Genomic DNA, 19,938 nt, shown 5'->3' on the forward strand with positions numbered 1-19,938 from the left:
TGTCCAATCTAAAATGTTTTCTCTAGATGAAAGCAAAACTTCCTGCACGTTGCAAAAAATGAATGAAATAGCTCCATTTTCCTGTGTTTTCATTCCCTTTCTTAGCAAAACCAGACTCAAAATTCCAAGTGTGCTTGTTTGTCATATGTTAAACATATAACTCAGCTGGTCGAATTTGCCATTGTTATTAGGTAAATTAGTAGATTATCTGATGGTTACCAACCTTGGACTGCATAAATCGGCAGGTATGGATAATCTATGAATTCAAGCAACTCAATCCATATAATGCCCCCCGACTTTGCTATAGTCTTAAGAATGTGAGCCTTCATTTAATAAACAAACCCCAGATTTCCTAGTTTTTATGGTGTATGAAGGTAACCCTCACAGTGTTAAGTCTTCAGTGTAACTGACACAATAGCACCACAGCAAATATGAACTCCCACCCCCTCCACAGGCTGACCTCATTGGTCTGCTAGATTTGAAGCCTAATTCCAAACCTTTAAATACACCTGCATTAATCATTTCTTCAGAGTATCACGCCAGATGTATGGAGTCCGGGGGTGGAGGTATGCTTGCCAAACTCAGGTCTCTTTCATCTGAAAGGACTTTCTTAACAAGCTTGCAAGATTCAAATAGGCAAAAAAAATTAAAATGCAATTTATTTGTGCAGTGTGTCTCTCATAAACCATAGCACAGAGAGAAATAGATGTAAAGATACTCACAAGCTAAAGTGAAAAGGAAAAGGTAAATCTTGAAAGGGGAACGGTGATTCAGTATCCCAGAATGAATCCGGGAAGAAGTCCAATGTAGATTTTGCAACATAAATAGAAGTGAGGTCAAGAAGTGAGAGCAGAGAAGAGGAAACAGAGAAGAGATCAAGTTTGGAGAGGCAAAGGGAATTATACTAGCTGGGTATACTGTTAGTCCAGGAATGTAGTGGGTGCTAGTTTTTTCATGATTGTCAAAGCAAAAGAGCAATTTTTTTATTCATATTCTGACATGAATGGGGAACTGGAATTTGGTGATATGCTTCTGTTTCCTGGAGCCGGCTATTAATCTGTTAGAAAATAGTGTTTCTGAAGTTTAGAAACTAGGGGTGTATTTAACGAGGAGGCTGTGTCAAATTCCAAAATGCAAAGACCCCTGAATTTTGGGGAAACTGGTTCCAAATCCAAACTTCACAGCATGTACGCATCTTCAGAAATAGGATGGCAATCCAGATGGGAATATCAGTAATAATTAAATGGATTTTAGGGTCAAGATAAAGAATACTTTTTATATTCCATAAACCATGACAGATCCACTGAAAGGAAAATGTGATAGGGAAAATAAGTGAAAGATAGAGAATGATTGCAAAATATTGGGACTTCCAAGCTAATATATAGTCTGGAATCGGGATAGTGTGTGATTGTGGAATAGGAGATGCCTCAATTAAATAGTGAAAACTTGTGGTATTGTAGCCAAGAACAAACATTCAAAATAAAAATATCAGGGAGCATTAGAAGTGGCTGAAAATGATGGCATGCAAGGCTGAAACTAGAAATGAAATGCCCCAGAGAAGATGGATGGAGAACATAGCCAAGGACAAGGCTGAATGTATCCTGTAATGGAGGAGTCAGTGTTGGAAAGATGAAAATACTCCACAAATAAAAAGGAGAGCTTATAGAAGCAGAATTGAAAGGAGGCTATGGGACATGCTTCTTGCTAAAAACATACAAAGATTATAGTGATCAATAGTTTTGAAAGCCTCATTGACATTAAATGGGAGGATGACAGAAGTAATCAGCGGAAGAGGTTGGTCAATAAGAAACCAGAAGAAAATTCACTTAAATCTATTATATACAATATTGTCATTGGCTAATATAAGGCAGGAGTCCAGCAGTGTGGCTTGTGAGATGATATCTATTGTAAAACATGGACCATCAGTGAGGAAGGCAATACAGTTGAACCAGTAAATCTTACTCTTTGTTTATTAATCAAACCCTGAGGGCAGGTGATTTAAAATATTCTGTCCTTCAGCTTATAGAATAACAGATATTCTTGAAGTATAAACTTTCATGGGCAAAGACCCACTTTGTCAGATCTTTGCCCATGAAAGCTTATGCTCCAAAATGTCTGTTAGCTTTTAAGGGGTGTGTCTACACTTGCATTCCTGTTTTGAAAGAGGCATGCAAATGAGGTAAATCGAAAATGCAAATGAGGTATAAGTTTGCATATTCAGTACCTCACTTCCATATTCTAATTTTGAAAGAGCTTCTTTTGAAAGAAGAAAGCCAGTGTAGATGCTGTTCTTTCGAAAGTAAACCCCATCTTCGAAAGCATCCTTCTTCCCATTAAATAAAGGGAAGAAGGATTCTAAGATGGGTTTACTTTCGAAACAGTAGTGTCTACACTGGCTCTTTTCTTTAGAAAGAAGCTCTTTTGAAATTAGAACATGCAAATGAGGTGCTGAGCATGCAAATTTATACCTAATTTGCATTTTTGATTTACTTCATTTGCATGCCTCTATTGAAAGAGTGCAAGTGCAGATGCACCGAAGCTGGCACAAAACTTGTTGGTTTTGAAGACACAGACTAACTGAGCTACTTCTCTGATACTTGGCTTTCAGCTGTGGATCTCAAGAGTTTAAAAGCGTTGGTTGATAAACTTAGTGATACCCCTGTGAGGTTGGTAGATGCTACCGTAGGGCTGTGGCCACACTTGGCCAAAACTTCAAAATGGCCATGCAAATGGTCATTTCGAAGATTACTAGTGAGGCACTGAATTGAATATTCAGCACCTCATTAGCATTAGGATGCTTCCAGCCACAGCACTTCGAAAACGCCGCTTTAGAAAGCGTGTGGCTCGGCACGGCTATACAGGGATCCTTTTTGAAAGGACCCCGTTCCTTTTGAAATCCCCTTATTCCCCTCCACTGAGAGGAATAAGGGGATTTCAAAAGGAGTGGGGTCCTTTCAAAAAGGACCCCTGTGTAGCCGCGCCGAGCCACACACTTTTGAAAGCAACGCTTTCGAAGTGCCGCGGCCAGAAGCGTCCTAATGCTACTGAGTCCCTGAATATTCAATTCAGTGCCTCACTAGTAATCTTCGAAATGGCCATTTGCGTGGCCATTTTGAAGTTTTGGCCAAGTGTGGCCACAGCCTAACAGTCTTAAGTGAAGCAGTGACAGATAACTGGAATCTGTTGGTTAGAAAAAAGGACTAGGGGTCAGGAGTCCTGGATTCTCTTCTTTCCTTTACTAATAAGTGATTGGGTGACTGTGAGCAAAACTCGTCAAACCACAACTTGTTTTCCATTGTACAGATAAGCAAACTATCACCCTTTGTACGCATGTTGACTACAAATGCAAAGCACCAATCATGTGCAAAGCATTTTGAATGTTTTATATATACATGAAGTACAGAGGTTGTGATGTAGCCATTGAACTCTGCATACAACCCAGGATCCACAAGTCCCAAACTTGCTGTAATGATTACATACCATATTCTGCCAATATCAGGAAAAAAAAGTAGAATAGAACGTTTAGCAACTCCCTTCTTATACCACAGCAGCAGCTGGGAAGCTGAGGTGTGTGGGGATCCTGATTAATGTTCCCAAAATTACTTTCAGTTTTCTTATTATTCTTGCTCATTACTTTGCTAAAACACTTTAAGGATGCCTCATGATTGAGAGAGCTGTTAAGTGAAACTGAACTGCATTTAATGATATATCTTCATAAGTATTCACTGATGGGTACAGATGGATGGCAATGTATTTGCTTTCAGTGTGTAAATCTTAGCAGGATCATCAGTGATGCGAAGATGGTTGAAGTCTGTGGACTCTACCATAGTATAATTTATACAGTAGAGGTTTTCTGTCTTTTAAAAAAGCAACAGCTTTCTTTCACTGGTTTATATAAATTGGTCGTAAGATGGAAGGGACTAATACAGTGTGATTTGTTTTTTGTCTTGCAATAAAATAATGAGAGAGGGCAATACTAAAATTGGGCAGAACTCCCCAACCTCATATATTGTATTGTTCATGTACTCAGCATATCCGAAGAGGCCATGTCTACGCAACTCACTGAATCCCTGGCCTCTTTGCTGCCAATAAGGGAGCAGGTAGCTGCTACGGCCAGCTCCTGTGGGAGGTTATCTTTTGTTCCATTATTCCTAGCTATTCTGACCTTAAAATCTGAGTCTCAGCTGTACTCAGGATGCCTTCACATTTCACTTAGGTATCATTTCACTTATGTCAACAGTGGAATGGTAAGCACTTCCTATTGCTTCTGACATAGGTCAGATATTCCACGGTTGATTGCTTCTATAGCTCATTACCTGTTTCTGAGCCATGATGTCTCCCAAAATGCACACTGTTGGGAAAAGGTTCCATTTTTCCTCTGGCTACTTTTAAGATAGAATTGTAGATCCAGGTGTGTTGTTCTCACCTTGCATGATGCCAAAGCTCACGTGTCAGTGATCCCTTCAAGTTTGTCTCAGCTGGACTTTTCTCTTTCCTCTGTCTCTACTTCTCTGTTCCCTGTTCCTTCTCCTACTATGACTAAATAAATTACTTATGTGACATGTTTTTTTCCTCTGCTCTGAGAGGAGGGGATGACAATTTCATATAATTATAATTAGCACAGAGCAAATTTAGATAATGCAGATGACACACATTTATTGTAAGGACCATCAAGGAAGTGGTTTTAAAAGCACTTCACCTTTCCACTCTTTGATTAGTTTGCTGGCTGAGCATTCCAGTGAAGTACGCATGTCCAGTGTCAAAATGAAATCACTGTGTTTTCTGTATCTTTCAAAAACAACAACAAAGAGACTTCTGCTGAACAGTTAACTTGTATCAAAAATATGTGGGGTATGTAATTACCTGTAGAGGTCCTCTGCTTCTGAGTACTGAAGGAGAGCAATTGAATGGATCTGACAGGTTTAATTGAACCCTGATTTCCTTTCCTTCACTTTTCCACCTTTCTGCACTTTCTGGCTCCATCGAAGACCAAAGAGATCACACACAGGAATAGCACAAGAATCCTGTTTTTGTTGTATGATCAGAATCAGAAAATATTGGAAATATAGTGAGCATGTGTGGGCATCAAAATACAGAACTTTTCTGAGGGGGAAGGGCATGGGAGTGTATGAGGGAGATGAAGAGAATGCAAAAATCCAATCCAGGTTTTGCAAATGTTTCCTGTCCTCAGAATGGACTCTTTCCTGGATTTTAACTCTGCAATTTCTTCTTCAAAATCTCTATCTGAATTGTGTGGCTACTTTCCCCCTGCTGGTACAATGAATATTAGGTTATGTCTACTCAGTAGCCTTATTGGCTGTGTCTACACTTGTATTCCTCTTTTGAAAGAGGAATATTAATGAGGAAAATTGAAAATGCAAATGATTTACATATCTTGTTAGGTTACAGCAGCACTGTGCTCTCTTATGGGAACTTTACTTTGATCCTTGCTTGATCTTTCCCATTACCTAAAATAAAGTGACTTGGATTGAAAGAACACAGTTGTTCTTTGTGTATGGAAGCATAAAGCAGATGTGTCAGTTGCACTATAATAATTTGCTACGTTGGAGGTTGTAGGGCTGGATTTCAAGCTATAGCTGTATGTATTTCGAATGTGTGTGGCACTCAGTTTTCAGTTGCAGATGGTTTCAAATTTGTTTTCAAATTGCAGCTGTTCTTCCCAATTTTTTTAAAGACAGATATAGCATTAATAAACACTTAATTGCTTGTGCTTTTCCTTTCACTCTAAAGCAAACTTTAAGGGTCCCTTGCTTAAAAAAGATGCATTTTTTGTAAGTTTAAAAATCTCTTTGTATAAGCCAAACACTTGAGACAGAAGCATCTCTTTAGATCCTCAACATTTTGATCTCCAGAATACACATCAGATGAAGGCAGTTTTGTGGCTAAGGCACTGGACTAGGATTCAGCAGATCTGAGTTCACTGCCTTGTCAGTTTAATATTGCCTCCATGTCCCATTCGAAAACTGGGGATATTATTCTCTCTCACCACCGCCTGGTCTGTTTTGTCAACTTAGATAGGGTGACCAGATACCAATTGTGAAAAATCAGGTCATTTTTTGTGGGGAGGATAGTTGGATATATAAGACAAAGCCCCTAATATCGGGACCATCTGATCATCAGTTCAGAGTTTCTCAAACTTCATTGCACCATGACCCCTTCAGACAAAAAACCCCATGCTGCATGACACCATGGGGCCTGGCTCTCACTTGTAGCAACGTGCACTGGAGTATAATTAATCACATCATGTCCTGGTCTTCAGGGCAGAGATCCTATTTACCTTATTTTCTGTAGTGCTTAGCTAGACCAAAGGAGTTTTGAACTTGCTCTAACTATGTTTTCTCCCTTGTTTTCCTCAGCCTGTGACCTGATGACCCTGGGAATCTTAGCCTTAGTGACATCTACTGGTTGTGCCTCAGCCAATGCCCTGCAGTCCCTGACAGATGCCATGCACATTCCACACCTCTTTGTACAGCGCAACTCAGTGGGCTCCCCGCGCACAGCTTGTCACCTAAATCCTAGTCTTGAGGAGGAAGAATACACGCTAGCAGCCAGACCACCTGTGCGCCTCAATGATGTCATGCTGAAACTTGTCACTGAACTCCGATGGCAAAAATTCATAGTGTTCTATGATAGTGATTATGGTGAGTGCAATGCATTGTTTTATGTATGTCAAGGAGCCTCTCTTGCATTTAGCTGGAAACTGCGGTGCAGGCATATTGTTCTGGGACATGGTTGTTTGGGCTTGCTGCAGATTTTGAAGAGAACATTTTGAATGAACGCAGATGTATAGTTTTATCATGAAAGAGTGGTTTGAAAACTGATTCTCAGACAGGCAGCAAAGTTGCTTAGCAACACACTATCAGGACAGCTGAAGTTTGAGTCATCTTGCAGGTTTTCAGGAAAATATTAATAAGCTGTTTACATTGATTGGCAGGGTTCATATGGTATGCAAGGGAGTACAACAAGTACCCTATACTACTCCTTTGTAATATGCTTCTAGTCAAAGCTGAGCCCTGTTCTCTTTAACAAGGAAAAAAAAAAACCCTCCACATTTCTAGTCCTAACTTCTCTGTATGGTTCCCCCCAGGATTCTCTGTTTGGAGCATGTATTACAGTGGTACATTTCATGACATTTATAGTAAAGGTTAGAGTTAGCATTTCCTTTGTGTCTGACATGAGTTATGTATCTGTCAGCAAAATTTTACTCAGGGCTGAAACATGGGAAACAGAAATCTTAGTTTGAGTGCATTAGATATTCCAATGAGGAAATAAATTAATGTGTGTTGCTGAATGCTGCATTGCAAAGATAAAAATCGAAGTTTATTATTTTTTCATTCAGGCTATGTCTATACTCGAGAGTTTTGTAGGCAAAAATGGAGTTTTGTAGATAAAATTTGTGAAGCCTGTACTCACAAAATGTGTTTTGTTGACAGAAACTGTTGACAAAAAAGCTGCGCAGATGCTCCAGGGGGGCCCTTTTGTCGACAGAGTGGATCAAAGGATCAGTCTGGTTTTATGTGTAGTTGCAAACTCTCTCCTCCTTATGACACCCTTTTAGATACCTGAAAACCTCTACCATGTCCCCCCTTGATCTTCTTTTTTCCAAACTAAACAAGCCCAATTCTTTCAGCCTTTCTTCATACGTCATGTTCTCTAGACCTCTGATCATTCTTGTTGCTCTTTTCTGGACCCTTTCTGGTTTCTCCATATCTTTCTTGAAATGCGGCACCCAGAACTGGACACAATACTCCAACTGGGGCCTAACCAATGCAGAGTAGAGCAGAAGAATGACTTCTCATGTCTTGTTCACAACACACCTGTTAATGCATCCCAGAATCATGTTTGCTTTTTTTGAAACAGAATCACACTGTTGACTCATTGAACTTGTGGTCCACTGTAACCCCTAGATCTCTTTCTGCTATCCTCCTTCCTGGACTGTCGCTTCCCATTCTGTATGTGTGAGACTGATTGTTCCTTCCTAAGTGGAGCACTTTGCATTTGTCTTTATTAAACTTCATCTTGTTTACTTCAGACCATTTCTCCAATTTGTCCAGATCGTTTTGAATTTTGACCCTATCCTCCAAAGCAGTTGCAACTCCTCCTAGCTTGATATCATCTGCAGACTTAATAAGCATACTGTCTATGCCAATATCTAAATCGTTGATGAAGATATTGAACAGAATCTGTCCCAATACAGATCCTGCAGAACCCCACTTGTTATACCTTTCCAGCAGGCTTGAGAACCATTAATAACTACTCTCTGAGTACGGTTATCCACCCAGTTTTGCACCCACCTTATAGTAGCCCCATCGAAGTTGTATTTGCCTAGTTTATTGATAAGAATATCATGGGAGACCATATCAAATGCCTTACTAAAATCTAGGTATACCACATCCACCGCTTCTCCCTTATGCATAGGGCTCATTATCCTATCAAAGAAAGCTATCAGATTGGTTTGACATGATTTGTTCTTTGCAAATCCATGCTGCGTGTTCCCTATCAGTTTACCACCTTCCAAGTGTTTGCAGATGATTTCCTTAATTACTTACTCCATTATCTTTCCTGGCACAGAAGTTAAACTGACCGGTCTGTAGTTTCCTGCATTGTTTTTATTCCCCTTTTTATAGATGGGCACTATATTTGTGTCTTTCCAGTCTTCTGGAATCTTTCCAGTCTCCCACAATTTTCCAAAGATGATAGCTAATGGCTCAGATACCTCCTCCCTCAGCTCTGTGAGTATTCTAGGATGCATTTCATCAGGCCCTGGTGACTTGCAGACATCTAACTTTCCTAAGTGATTTTTAACTTATTCTTCTTTTCATTCTGTCTTCCAAACCTACCCCTTTCCCACTAGCATTCACTATGTTAGGCATTCCTTCCTCAGTCTTCTCAGTGAAGACCATCTCTGTCATTTCTGAGCTTCCCGTTACTGTTTCTCCCTCCTCACTGAGCAATGGGCCTACCCTATCCTTGGTCTTCCTCTTGCTTATAATGTATTTATAAAAAGCCTTCTTGTTTCCCTTTATGCCTGTAGCTAATTTGAGCTCAATTTTTTGCCTTTGACTTTCTAATCTTGCCCCTGCATTCCTGTGTTGTTTGCCTATATTCATCCTTTGTAATTTGTCCTAGTTTCCATTTTTGATATGATTCCTTTTTTATTTTTGAGATCACACATGATCTCCTGGTTAAGCCAAGGTGGTCTTTTGCCATATTTTCTATCTTTCCTACACAGCGGGATAGCTTGCTTTTGTACCCTTAATAATGTCCCTTTGAAAAACTGCCAACTCTTCTCCTTTGTTTTTCTCCTCAGTCTTGCTTCCCACGGGACCCTACCTACCAGCTCTCTGAGTTTACCAAAATCTGCCTTCCTGAAATCCATTATCTCTGTTTTGCTGTTCTCCCTTCTACCCTTCCTTAAAATTGTGAAGTCTATGATTTCATGATCACTTTCACCCAAGCTGCCTTCCACTTTCAGATTCTCAATCAGTTCCTCCCTATTTGTTAAAATCAAATCTAGGACAGCTTCCCCCGGTAGGTTTTTCAACCTTCTGAAATAAAAAGTTGTCTCCAATGCAGTCCAGGAACTTATTGGATAGTCTGTGTGTTGCTGTGTTAGTTTACCAACATATATCTGTATAGTTAAAGTCCCCCATCACCACCAAATCCTGGGCCCTGGATGATTTTATTAGTTGTTTGAAAAAAGGCCTCATCCACCTCTTCCATCTGGATAGGTGGCCTGTAGTAGACTCCTAGCAGGACATCACCCTTGTTTTTTACCCCTTTTAGCTTAATCCAGAGGCTCTCAACACATCTGTTTCCTATGTCCGTCTCCACCTCAGTCCAAGTGTGTACATTTTTAATATGCAAGGTAACACCTCCTCCCTTTTTCCCCATCTGTCCCTCCTGAGCAAGCTGTACCCTTCCATACTAACATTCCAATCATATTTTCCCATCAAGTTTCCGTGATGCCAACAATGTCATAGTTGTATTTATTTATTAGCACTTCAGTTCTTCCTGCTTAGTACCCATACTTCTTGCATTTGTATATAGGCATCTCAGATATTGATTTGATCTTGCCTCCCAGTTTTGCCCTGACCTTCCTTTTTCTCTGCCATTACAGTCCGTGCTCCCTCCCGTTTCCAACCCATCTCCCAGATCTCCATCTTCTCTACTTACCCATGGGCTTTGCTTCCCTGTCCTCGTCGAGCCTAGTTTAAAGCCTGCCTTAATAGGGTGACCAGATAGCAACTATGAAAAATCAGGCTATATTGAGGGGGAAGGAGTATGTATAGTTGTTTATATAAGATATTTCTGTGTTGTCTAATATCAGGATGTCTGATTATCCTAGATCAAGGGTTCTCAAATTTCAGTGCACCACAACCTCATTTTTAAAAATACTATATGGCACCAGTAAAGCAGACCAAACCCTGAGCTCTGCTGCTGCCCTGGTGGGGTGTCGGGATGCCATAACCTGACTGGGGATCATCAGATTTATTCTGCCTGATTTCAACCCCCTGCAAGAATTTTGTCTTATGTTTGACCTTACACATTATTGGTTTTGTGCCTTAATATGGAGACAGAGGGAGAGAGAGAGAGAGAGAGTGGGGAGGTGGAGTGATAAATAGGAAGGGAAGGATAAGAGAAGGAAAGATAGAAATACTGTTGTGGCAAACTCTGTTAGAGGTATATGGTGCAGATTGTATACAGTGTCCACTTAAGCCAGCAGAACTCTCTTGTTCGGTTCTTATTACATAGCTCAGAGTTTCTTTTAGCTAGCTGGGGAAACCAAAACTTTTAATTTTATTTGAAAGGAACGCTTCTTAGTAAAAATAGTGGGTTTAAATTCAGATTTTTTGAAAAGGGTTTCTAAGCTAAAGCTAGTTTTGCAAATCTTGGGAACTGTCCCCTCCTCCCCACTGTCCCCCCGGCTAAATGTTTGTAAGGGCAGCTCACCTATTCCTCAAAGAACAGATTGTGGCAGCTGCTACTGATTTTGTTCAGAAATTCAGTATAGAGCTCTGAAGCAGTATCAGTTCTGTAGAAAGGTTTGAAGGATGGATTCAATGTGCAGATTTACTTTATACTTCTAAATTTAGATGATCTGCAGGGTAGAAAGCCCAGTGGTCCAATCATGCAGGCCTTACTTGAGAAAAGGGCCTTTGATTCCTTGCCCTATAAGCCAGGGGTGAGCAAACATTTTAGGTCATGCTCCCCTTTTTGACTCTGCAATTAGCTGCCCCCACCCCAGCCTGTGGGAAGACCACAGGAAGGGATGTGGGCAATGGGAGGGGTGCTCGGGAAGACCGTGCTGGGTAGCTCCATGGGGTGTCCTGAATAGGGAGGAGTGCTTGGGGGAGGACCCCAGGAGGGTACCTTTTCAATCCGGGCACTCGCCAGCTGCCCAGCTGCTTGACCCAGGGCCTCTGCATATTCTGATTGGCCCATCGTGGGGGGGGAGGTTCCCTTGGCGACAGCAGCCGCACCAAGAAATCAGAGGGGTGGGGAGGCAGCCGAAGCTGCAGGGGTGGGGGAGGGAGCCATCCGCTCTGTGCCCTCCTTACAAAATGTCATGACCCCTCTGGGGGACGCGCATCCATGCTGTATGCTGTATATTTGGCCATATCTCTTTTGAGAGGGTTGAAATACAGCACACTAGATGAAAGGTTTCTGTTCTCAGAATTACTATGCAGCAAAATATTTGGCTTGCAGAAGGTAAGATTACTCTAGTGTTTATTTCACTGCACCAAAATTTCCTGCAAATATCACTTTATGGTTAATTTCCCTTGCTGCCCTTAAGGTGCAGCTTGTAATCAAGCAAATTTGCAACTGATCTGGTGGCTTAGGTTAGGAAACTGCTGGATGGAGAGTCCCTGGCACCAACCACACTGCAGATAATCCTGTGTGCATTCTGGCAGCAACCCAATCTCTGCTGGTCATCGGGGCATGATGTCTTTGATTCAGTGCTATGGTTATGCTCCATTGGGTCTCTCTTCAAGTAATTAATACCTTAGTGCCAAGCTGTGGTACCCCTATTGACTTTAAGTGGTACCTTCCACTACATGTAAGATACATGGTTTAAGATGCTATTCAGTTGCATTAAGGATGTAATCTATACTCGCAGATAATACTCATACAAGAAGCACTACTGTTGGGTAGCCAGTTGACACAGACTTCAAGCCTCTGTCTGACAAGAGCATGTTTTGTGATACAGAATTCCCCTCTGTCCCTTCCACTGTATGCTAATTACTCCTTTATGCCTGGTACCCAGGTACCCCTGGTACCCAGGATTCCATGCTTCTCTCCTCACTTTGTCTCCATTTGTAAAGGAGTTTGTTCCCTTCCAACCATGCAAATAGATGGAAGCACCAGGGTCAATCATTGTCATTTGGGGAAAAATATTCTAGACATGGCTGCCTGACTTGAGAGATATGAGCAAATGGGTGGGGATGTTTTTCCCAAAATATATACTCTGCTTTCTTGAGACCAGTATTCATGTGATTCTGGAGTAAATAACATAGTTTAATCCTAAGTTTATACTTAGCATTAAAGAGTACATGACATTAAATTAATATTACAGTGTAACATCAGCTACATCTCTTCACCTTTCCTATTTTTGTCTAGCTTTATTCTTCCTCTGCAGTGTGAAATCAGGAAAGAGGACCATCTTTACATTTGGATTGTTGTGCATATTTTTTTAATACATAAACTTGATGCTAAGTACAGTGGAAAACTTTCTTGGTGAATGTATTTCTCTGCTATGAATAATTCCATTTTCATCATCTCCATCTTCAGCGGAAATGGTTTTGTCTCAATGTGATTCGCCATCAATGAACCATCTCCACAAATATAGGGAGCTACATCCCTTTGGCATCCTCAGTGCAGTATATGAAGTCCCATGAGCTGCTCTACTACTCCACTTGGTTTTGGTTCCCATACGTTAGCCGAGAATTGTACTTTGTTTTCTATCTCTTCCCCTTCATGCTTTTGAGTGGCCCTGTCATGCTCCCTTCATTGGGGTGGAGGGAAAGGAAGAGTAGGAGCCAACTCCAGGCCTGCTGCAGATTCCTGTGTGCTGTACACATACTCAGTTGTGGAGTTATGATTGACTTTCACTGTCTTCAGTTTGCAGAAATAATAAAACCGCGCACCACAGAATCTGGTAGAGGAGACTGTGTGGGGGGTGGGTGGGTGGAATAGTTTTTTTTTAAGGTATCTGTAGCTATTTTCTGGAAAAGGGAGGTGGAAGGGTGCCTGTGGACATGCCTTTGCTAGCATAATTATGAGGAAATTGCGTGGAGGAGCTAAAGACTGATTACCACAAACCTAATATTGGCTCCTCTGCCATCTGCTTGATTTCTCACGAGATCTGTTCTTTTGCATTTCCCACTGACTGACTTCCCAGCTCTGCATTCCCAATTTGACTTCTGAGTCAGGCACTGACAGTGAGGATGCAGTTCACTTGGAGAACATGTCCTTATGAACAAGGAGGGTTTCCAGCACTAGTCCTTTGTGATTCATTTCAATAAACAGTCCTCTTCTCTGCAGCTTTTGAAAACTATCAGTAACATTTTTGTTTGTCCATCTGTAGAGCCAGCTGATCCCTACATATCACCTACCTAGTAACTGTCAGATTTTTTAAGGACAAAATAATGTTACCAAGGAATTTTGTATGCTTAAAAAAGCAAAACCATTTTTATAATCTCCTGGAGGACTTAAAGCTGAAGTCTTATATATTGATTGTCTCCCCATTGCATACTTTTTGTATTGATTTAGAACAAAAATAATCCAATTTATAGTTGACATGGCAAATATATACACCACACTTGATAACTCAAATGTTTACCATTACCTAGCAGGGCCAAAAGCCACTGTGGACCCTAGGGCAGGGTGGGAGAGGGGGGGCCAGCTCCATGTCCTGGAAGGGGCAGGGCCAAGACAGAAGGGGTAGGGCCTAGGACCATTAGCCTTGCATCATTAGCAGAGCTCAGATTGCAGCACTGTCTCACCCCCACTCAGAGTAGCAATGGTGGCTGGAGCTCTGGGGCCCTTTGAAATGCCAAGCCCGGGGCAACTACCCTCTTTGCTCTCCCCCTTGCTAGTGGGCCTGCCTGTACCTCAACAGTGCTCTGCTACAGAGCTGTGGGTCGATGAAACATGGCTTGTTTGACATCTTTAGCACAGACCTGTAGAGAGAAATTTCTGTGCACAAACTTTGTAGAGGGAAAAATGTTCCTTTTTGGTAGGATGCCCCAAAGTCATAGTTTTAAGCTTGTGATCTGAAATGGAAAGATAGTAAAACTTACAACTGGAGGGAGAAATTGCTAAATAGAAAAGGTAAAAACCTCATTCTACCTGTGATAGTCAGACTATGTTGAAACTGGAGGTTTTAAATGTTGCCATTTTTGTTGGCATGAAATGAGTAATAGCTTCTTTTAATGTAGTGAAGAGACCTTTCAAAGACCTCTGTCTTGAAGGTTGAGACATAATACCTTTTGTCAATGACATAACGTTCCCCTATGGGGTCATACTGATGAAGAAAAGATCAATTGGAACGTCTCCATGTAGCTTTTGTACATTTGTGGAAGGAAAGTGGGGACTGATGTATTCTCTATAGATGCTATATTTTATGACTTTGCTAACCCTTACTTTTAAGTGTAATTTTTTCATTTATGGTATGTGCCATTAGAAATGTGTAATTTCAGAAGAGGCACAGTGAACTAGAAAAGTGGTATTTGCTGCAGCCATGTGTGCGTAAATACTAGAAAAAGAGGGGAAGCAGAGTAGAACGTACACATGCAACTTCTCATTGATACCAGCTGGACTTTGCCTGCAGAGCTAGGTGTAGAGATTGCATCCTGTGTTTATAATAGCTTAATAAGACAACTAAAGTAAGCTTCTTCACAGTCTTAATTTCCAGAATGTGGTTGAGCAGCATGAGCATAAGCATGGAAGCAAGACAGTATAAATTCTATCCCTTTCTCTGCTACTTACTTGCTCAGTTTTCTCAAGGAATGCTCTTTAATCTCTATTATTTAATTCCTTGTCAGTAGAATGGGTTAAAAAGACCAAAACCTTTCCTCACGGAGAAGTCAAAACTTAACTATTTGCTATTCTCTTTGAGGCCCTCAGGGTAAAGGTGCTTTAAGAACTATAAAGTATTAAGGGAAATAATGTAATTTTACCCAAGGAACCTTGGTTGTGTTAAGTGGACGAATTCTTTGGATGATGTTTAGGAGATTCCAATTAATTACTGTAATTGGTTTTAACTGATGGAAAAATGGTGTCTGCATTAAGCATGTTAGCGTTTCTGCTACTGTCACCCATGGCGTTGTTGTCACCACAATGGAAAAATCTACAGTAGGAATAAAAGGTAATTGTGGCACATTGGAAAGCTCTAGTGTCATAGGTGAATGTGTTTGGATTGCATTCTGGGCTGTTTTGTAATCCTCAAAGCAATTTGCAAGCAAGTCTGCTTTTTTGCTTATTGTTCATTGGCTTTACTGCTGTAGATTCATCAGATTAAATTGCTTGTTAACAAACTAGGCAGAACAGTGAACACAGAGAGAAACCTGACCAAACTGAAGAGGTTAGCTCTGTGGGGCAGCATGCAATAAGGGGAGATTTGGAGCCATCATTGTGAAGTGCTGCTACTAGCGAAAGCGAATAAGCTTCTCTTTAACTGCCACAGACAAGTACTGTCAGTGTGTTGGAAAGTGGCAGCCAATTGAATGTTTCCCTAAATATAAAGTGAATAATTGAGTCTACCTGCAGCATTACCAATATATCGCAGATTGACCAACCATCACCTTTAATATGTACTAAATGCAAAAGAAAAGAACCTGCTTGGCTGTGAGGAATTAAAAGTCATTCTATTTCCTGGGAGATGAGTAATTGTTGTGTTTTTAGGTTAGTCTTATGACTGGAAAACATTTCTCTCTTGTGCTGTGGTTTCTTCTCAAGATGCCTGTATTTCCATATGCAAACACATTCAAGCAAAACAGTTACTCATTTGGGACTGAAATTGCCACTGTGATGGCTCTGGTCATGTGAAAGGGTGCCGAAGTACACGGCTCTTAATTCTATCTGCCAAAAAAATGATTCATACAGCAGACTGGAAAATGACAATTATTTTCCATGAACATTTTGAAAAGAGTGTGTGTGTGTGTGGGGGGGGGGGGTGGCGGCACATGTTTTTCAAAAACCTGTCCTGGAACAAAAATTGTGTGTTGGAGGGGGCAGAGAAAGTTTTCTGAATAATGGGGAGAAAATTCTGGAAAATTCCCTTTTGTTTTGGTGAAAAATTATACAAATACTAACTTTTGTTGAATTTTTCAGATGAACAAACATTAGCAACTATGGACCAGCTTCCGTCTATGAAGATAGTTCATTTCTAGGGGACTGGGAACTAACTGACTTTCCTTTTACTAAGGAAATTTACTAAGCCCTGGGAATTCTTTTGGGCTAGGTCAGATTTCCCTGCTCTCTGGAAGAGGAATGTAATGTTCAACTTATAGTCCGGCTTTAGTGGATCCATTGTGGGCCAGAGCCTGCTGCCATTGGCTTTTGTGTCTGCCACTTTCTCACTACAGCAATGGATTCAGCAGAAATCGTTGCAAACTCTGAATCATACACTTGTGCCTGGAGGGAATCTAGCACAGGGAAATGAAAGTCTAGCAGAATCCAGCCTTACTCCCTAGCTGTGGAGCCAGAATCCAGTGGAAATTCCACGTAGGTGCTGCTGTGGCTTTCACATCTCCTGAGCTGGGAGATGTTCCAGGGTGTTTGAGAGGATCACTGAGAACATTATAGAAAAATGATGGAAACTTCTTTTCCACTTTGTATCTTCAAATCTTAGACAGTTTGTTACTGATCAGAGTAGAATGATCTGGGTTTGATTCTACTTCCTGCATTGTCGTCATCATTAGAACTGTGTGGTGGTAATTTTTTTTTTTGTCTGTTAGTTTGCTGGTAGTTCTGAAAAATCCTTTGGGTTAAGTCAAAATAATTTTTTTAGTCTTTGCACTGTAAAGTTGAGGGCTGGGGGAATCACAAGGGTAAATATAAATTTTGTTTGTCCCAACACTAAATATTTGTTTTTTCAGCATTTTAAATACTTTTATAATAGCACTGAATGGAATTTCAGAAGTAATTTTGCACTAGAAAATCAATTTATTTTCCACATTGAACTTCTGTTTGACTGAAACAACCTGGCAAAATGTTTGGCAACCCAATTCAGTATTTTTATTTTTTGCCCCTCCCCCAAAACACCGAAAATATCACTCAGTTCTAATTGTCAATTAAGTTGTCAAAGGGAATGTGTAGACGCTATTGGCTAGTACTGTTGAAGATGTCAGGTGATGACAGAATAGCGTCCTCCTTCCCTCAGCTCCCATGCTGAGTTTGTAATACTGACAGATAAAGGAAAAAAATAACCTTCTGACTTCTAAATTGAGCAAATTTGATATGGAAGCCATTGAAGAAATGGTATTTTGTCACTGTTCTGCTTGTAACAGCACTTAATGTAATTGGGTTACTCAAGAGTGGATTTTTGTCATTTCTGTTAGCCTTTTTTTATTTATTAATGCGTTATGATACATAACACTAAGGCTATGTCTACACGAGCCAAAAACTTCAAAATTGCCATGCAAATAGCCATTTCAAAGTTTACTAATGAAGCGCTGAAATACATATTCAGCACTGCATTAGCAAGTGGACGGCTGCGGCACTTCGAAGTAGGCGGGGTCCTTTTGAAAAGGAGCCCCGTCTGGACAAGCCACGCGGCGGCGAGCCACGTCAATTTCGAAGTCCTCTTATTCCTATGAGCAGATGGGAATAAGGGGACTTTGAAGTAGGTGGGGTGCTTTCGAAAAGGAGTCCCGTCTGGACGAGCTGTGCGGCAGTGAGCCGTGTCAATTTCGAAGTGCCATGGCCGCCCACATGCTAATGAGGCGCTGAATATGTATTTCAGCACTTCATTAGTAAACTTCAAAATGGCCATTTGCATGGCCATTTCGAAGTTTTTGGCTAGTGTAGACACGGCCTAAATGTAATTAAATAAAGCACAAGCACATATTATTTGTAAATTCTTTTTATAATTACAATTGAGGCATTTTCAAGTAATATAAGAATTCATTTTATTTTGAAAAGCTGCTAGCAATCAGAAGACATGTAGGTCTCAATAGGATCTTGAAAGTCCAATGTCCAGTGCTGAGCCAGGACCAAATAAATCTAGACTGTCACTGAAAGGTGTTTGTCCAACCTGTTCTTAAAAACATCCAATGATGGAGATGCCACAATCTGTCATGGAAGCCTATTCCAGATCTTAATTGGCCTCACAGTTAGTTAGAAAGAGTTTCCTTATATCCACTTTAAATTTCCCTTGCTACTGATTAAACCCATTACCTCTAGTCCTACAGTCATCCTGCAGCAGTCCCTAACATAACTGAAGACTGTTATTAGGCTCATCCTGGTCCCACTCATCTTTTCTTAAGGCTAAACTTATCCATTTTGTTTAAATCTTTCCTCATAGGAACTGTTTCCTAAAACTTAGATTTTTTTTTTGTTGCCTTCCTCTGGACTTTCTCCAGCTTGTCCACATCTTCCATTAAGTGTGGCATGTAGAACTAGACAAAGTGGTGAAATTTCATGGGACAGACCCACTTCTTCAGAAGTTGCAAGTGCGGGGAATCAGACGGGCGAATATAAATCGTTCAGAAGTGAGTCTGTCTCATGAAAGCTCATCACCTAGTAAATCATTTTGTCAGTCTTTAAAATGCTACGTGACTGCTGGTTTGTTTTGTTAGAATACCGACTAACACGGCTATCTCTCTGATATTAGGTAAACATTGTAAATAGACTGTTTTCACAAGGATTGTTGTAAAAATGGTGGAGGAAACGCTGTGAAGGCACAGCCACTGGAGTCCTTTCAGTTTCTGGAAGGAGAAGGCAAAATCATGGCCTGTGATGGTGCTCCAGAGTAACAATAGTCTTTTTTGCAACTGCCTCATCTTGACTCATGTTCTGTTTGTGATCCACTGTTCTGCAAGAGATCCTTTTCGGCAGTATTGCCACTTATTGATTTGGTAGTTGCATATATGATTTTTTTCTTTCTAAGTGTATAACTCTGCATTTCTCTTCATTATATTTCATCTTGTTGATTTCAGATAAATTCTCTAATTTATCAAGGTTTTTCTGAATTCTAGTCCTGTCCTCCAAAGTGCTTCAACCTCTCCCATCTTGGTGTCATCTGTGGATTTTACCAGCATTCTCCCTTCCCACTCTGTTACCCAAATCACTAATTAAAATACTGAATCATACTTCATATATGCTCCCAGTTTGACAGTGTGCATTGATAACCACTCTTGAGACTGGTCTTTCAACCAATAATGTACCCACACTAGGGGAAACTAAGCTAGAACACATTCCCATGGTTTGCTCATGAGACTGTCTTGTGAGATTGTGTCAAAAACGTCAATAAAATCAAGCTAAGTTGTTATGTCTCCAGTTTCTGCCAGTTTGAGGCTAGTAGCCCTGTCAAAGAAAGAAATTAGGTTGGTTTGGCATGATTTGTTCTTGGCAAATCCATGCTGGCTCTTCCTCATAACCCTAGTATTCTCTAGGATACCCACAGATTATTCGGTACTTTGTTCTGGTATCTTTCCCGGTGTCAGTTAGGCTGACTGGTCTATAATTCTGTTTATCCTCTTTTTCTACTTTTTAAAATGAGATACTCTGTTTGCCCTTTCCTAGTCTTCTGGGACCTGGCCTATCCTTCATAGGTTGTCAGAGATGACCACTAGTTGTTTCAAGATTGGTTCAGGTCATTTTTTTTGGTTCCATATGAAAAATTTCACCAGGCCCTGACAACTTGAATCTGTGTAATTTATCTGATATGCTTTAATATGTTATTTCCCTAAC

At 40.6% G+C, this 19,938-nt stretch overlaps 1 protein-coding gene across 3 annotated transcripts in view; it reads left to right on the forward strand.

Moving 5' to 3' along the window:
- GRID1 (glutamate ionotropic receptor delta type subunit 1) overlaps positions 1-19,938 on the forward strand; it is an 898,770-nt gene that overhangs the window by 370,892 nt on the left and 507,940 nt on the right. For all 3 annotated transcript variants that reach the window (XM_074999453.1, XM_074999454.1, XM_074999455.1), the window contains exon 3: positions 6,378-6,662. In XM_074999453.1, the coding sequence (XP_074855554.1) occupies positions 6,378-6,662 (285 nt within the window). The remainder of the gene's footprint in view (positions 1-6,377; positions 6,663-19,938) is intronic.

Source organism: Carettochelys insculpta, chromosome 7 (genome assembly GCF_033958435.1).
Source record: "Carettochelys insculpta isolate YL-2023 chromosome 7, ASM3395843v1, whole genome shotgun sequence".
Classification (NCBI taxonomy): domain Eukaryota; kingdom Metazoa; phylum Chordata; order Testudines; family Carettochelyidae; genus Carettochelys; species Carettochelys insculpta.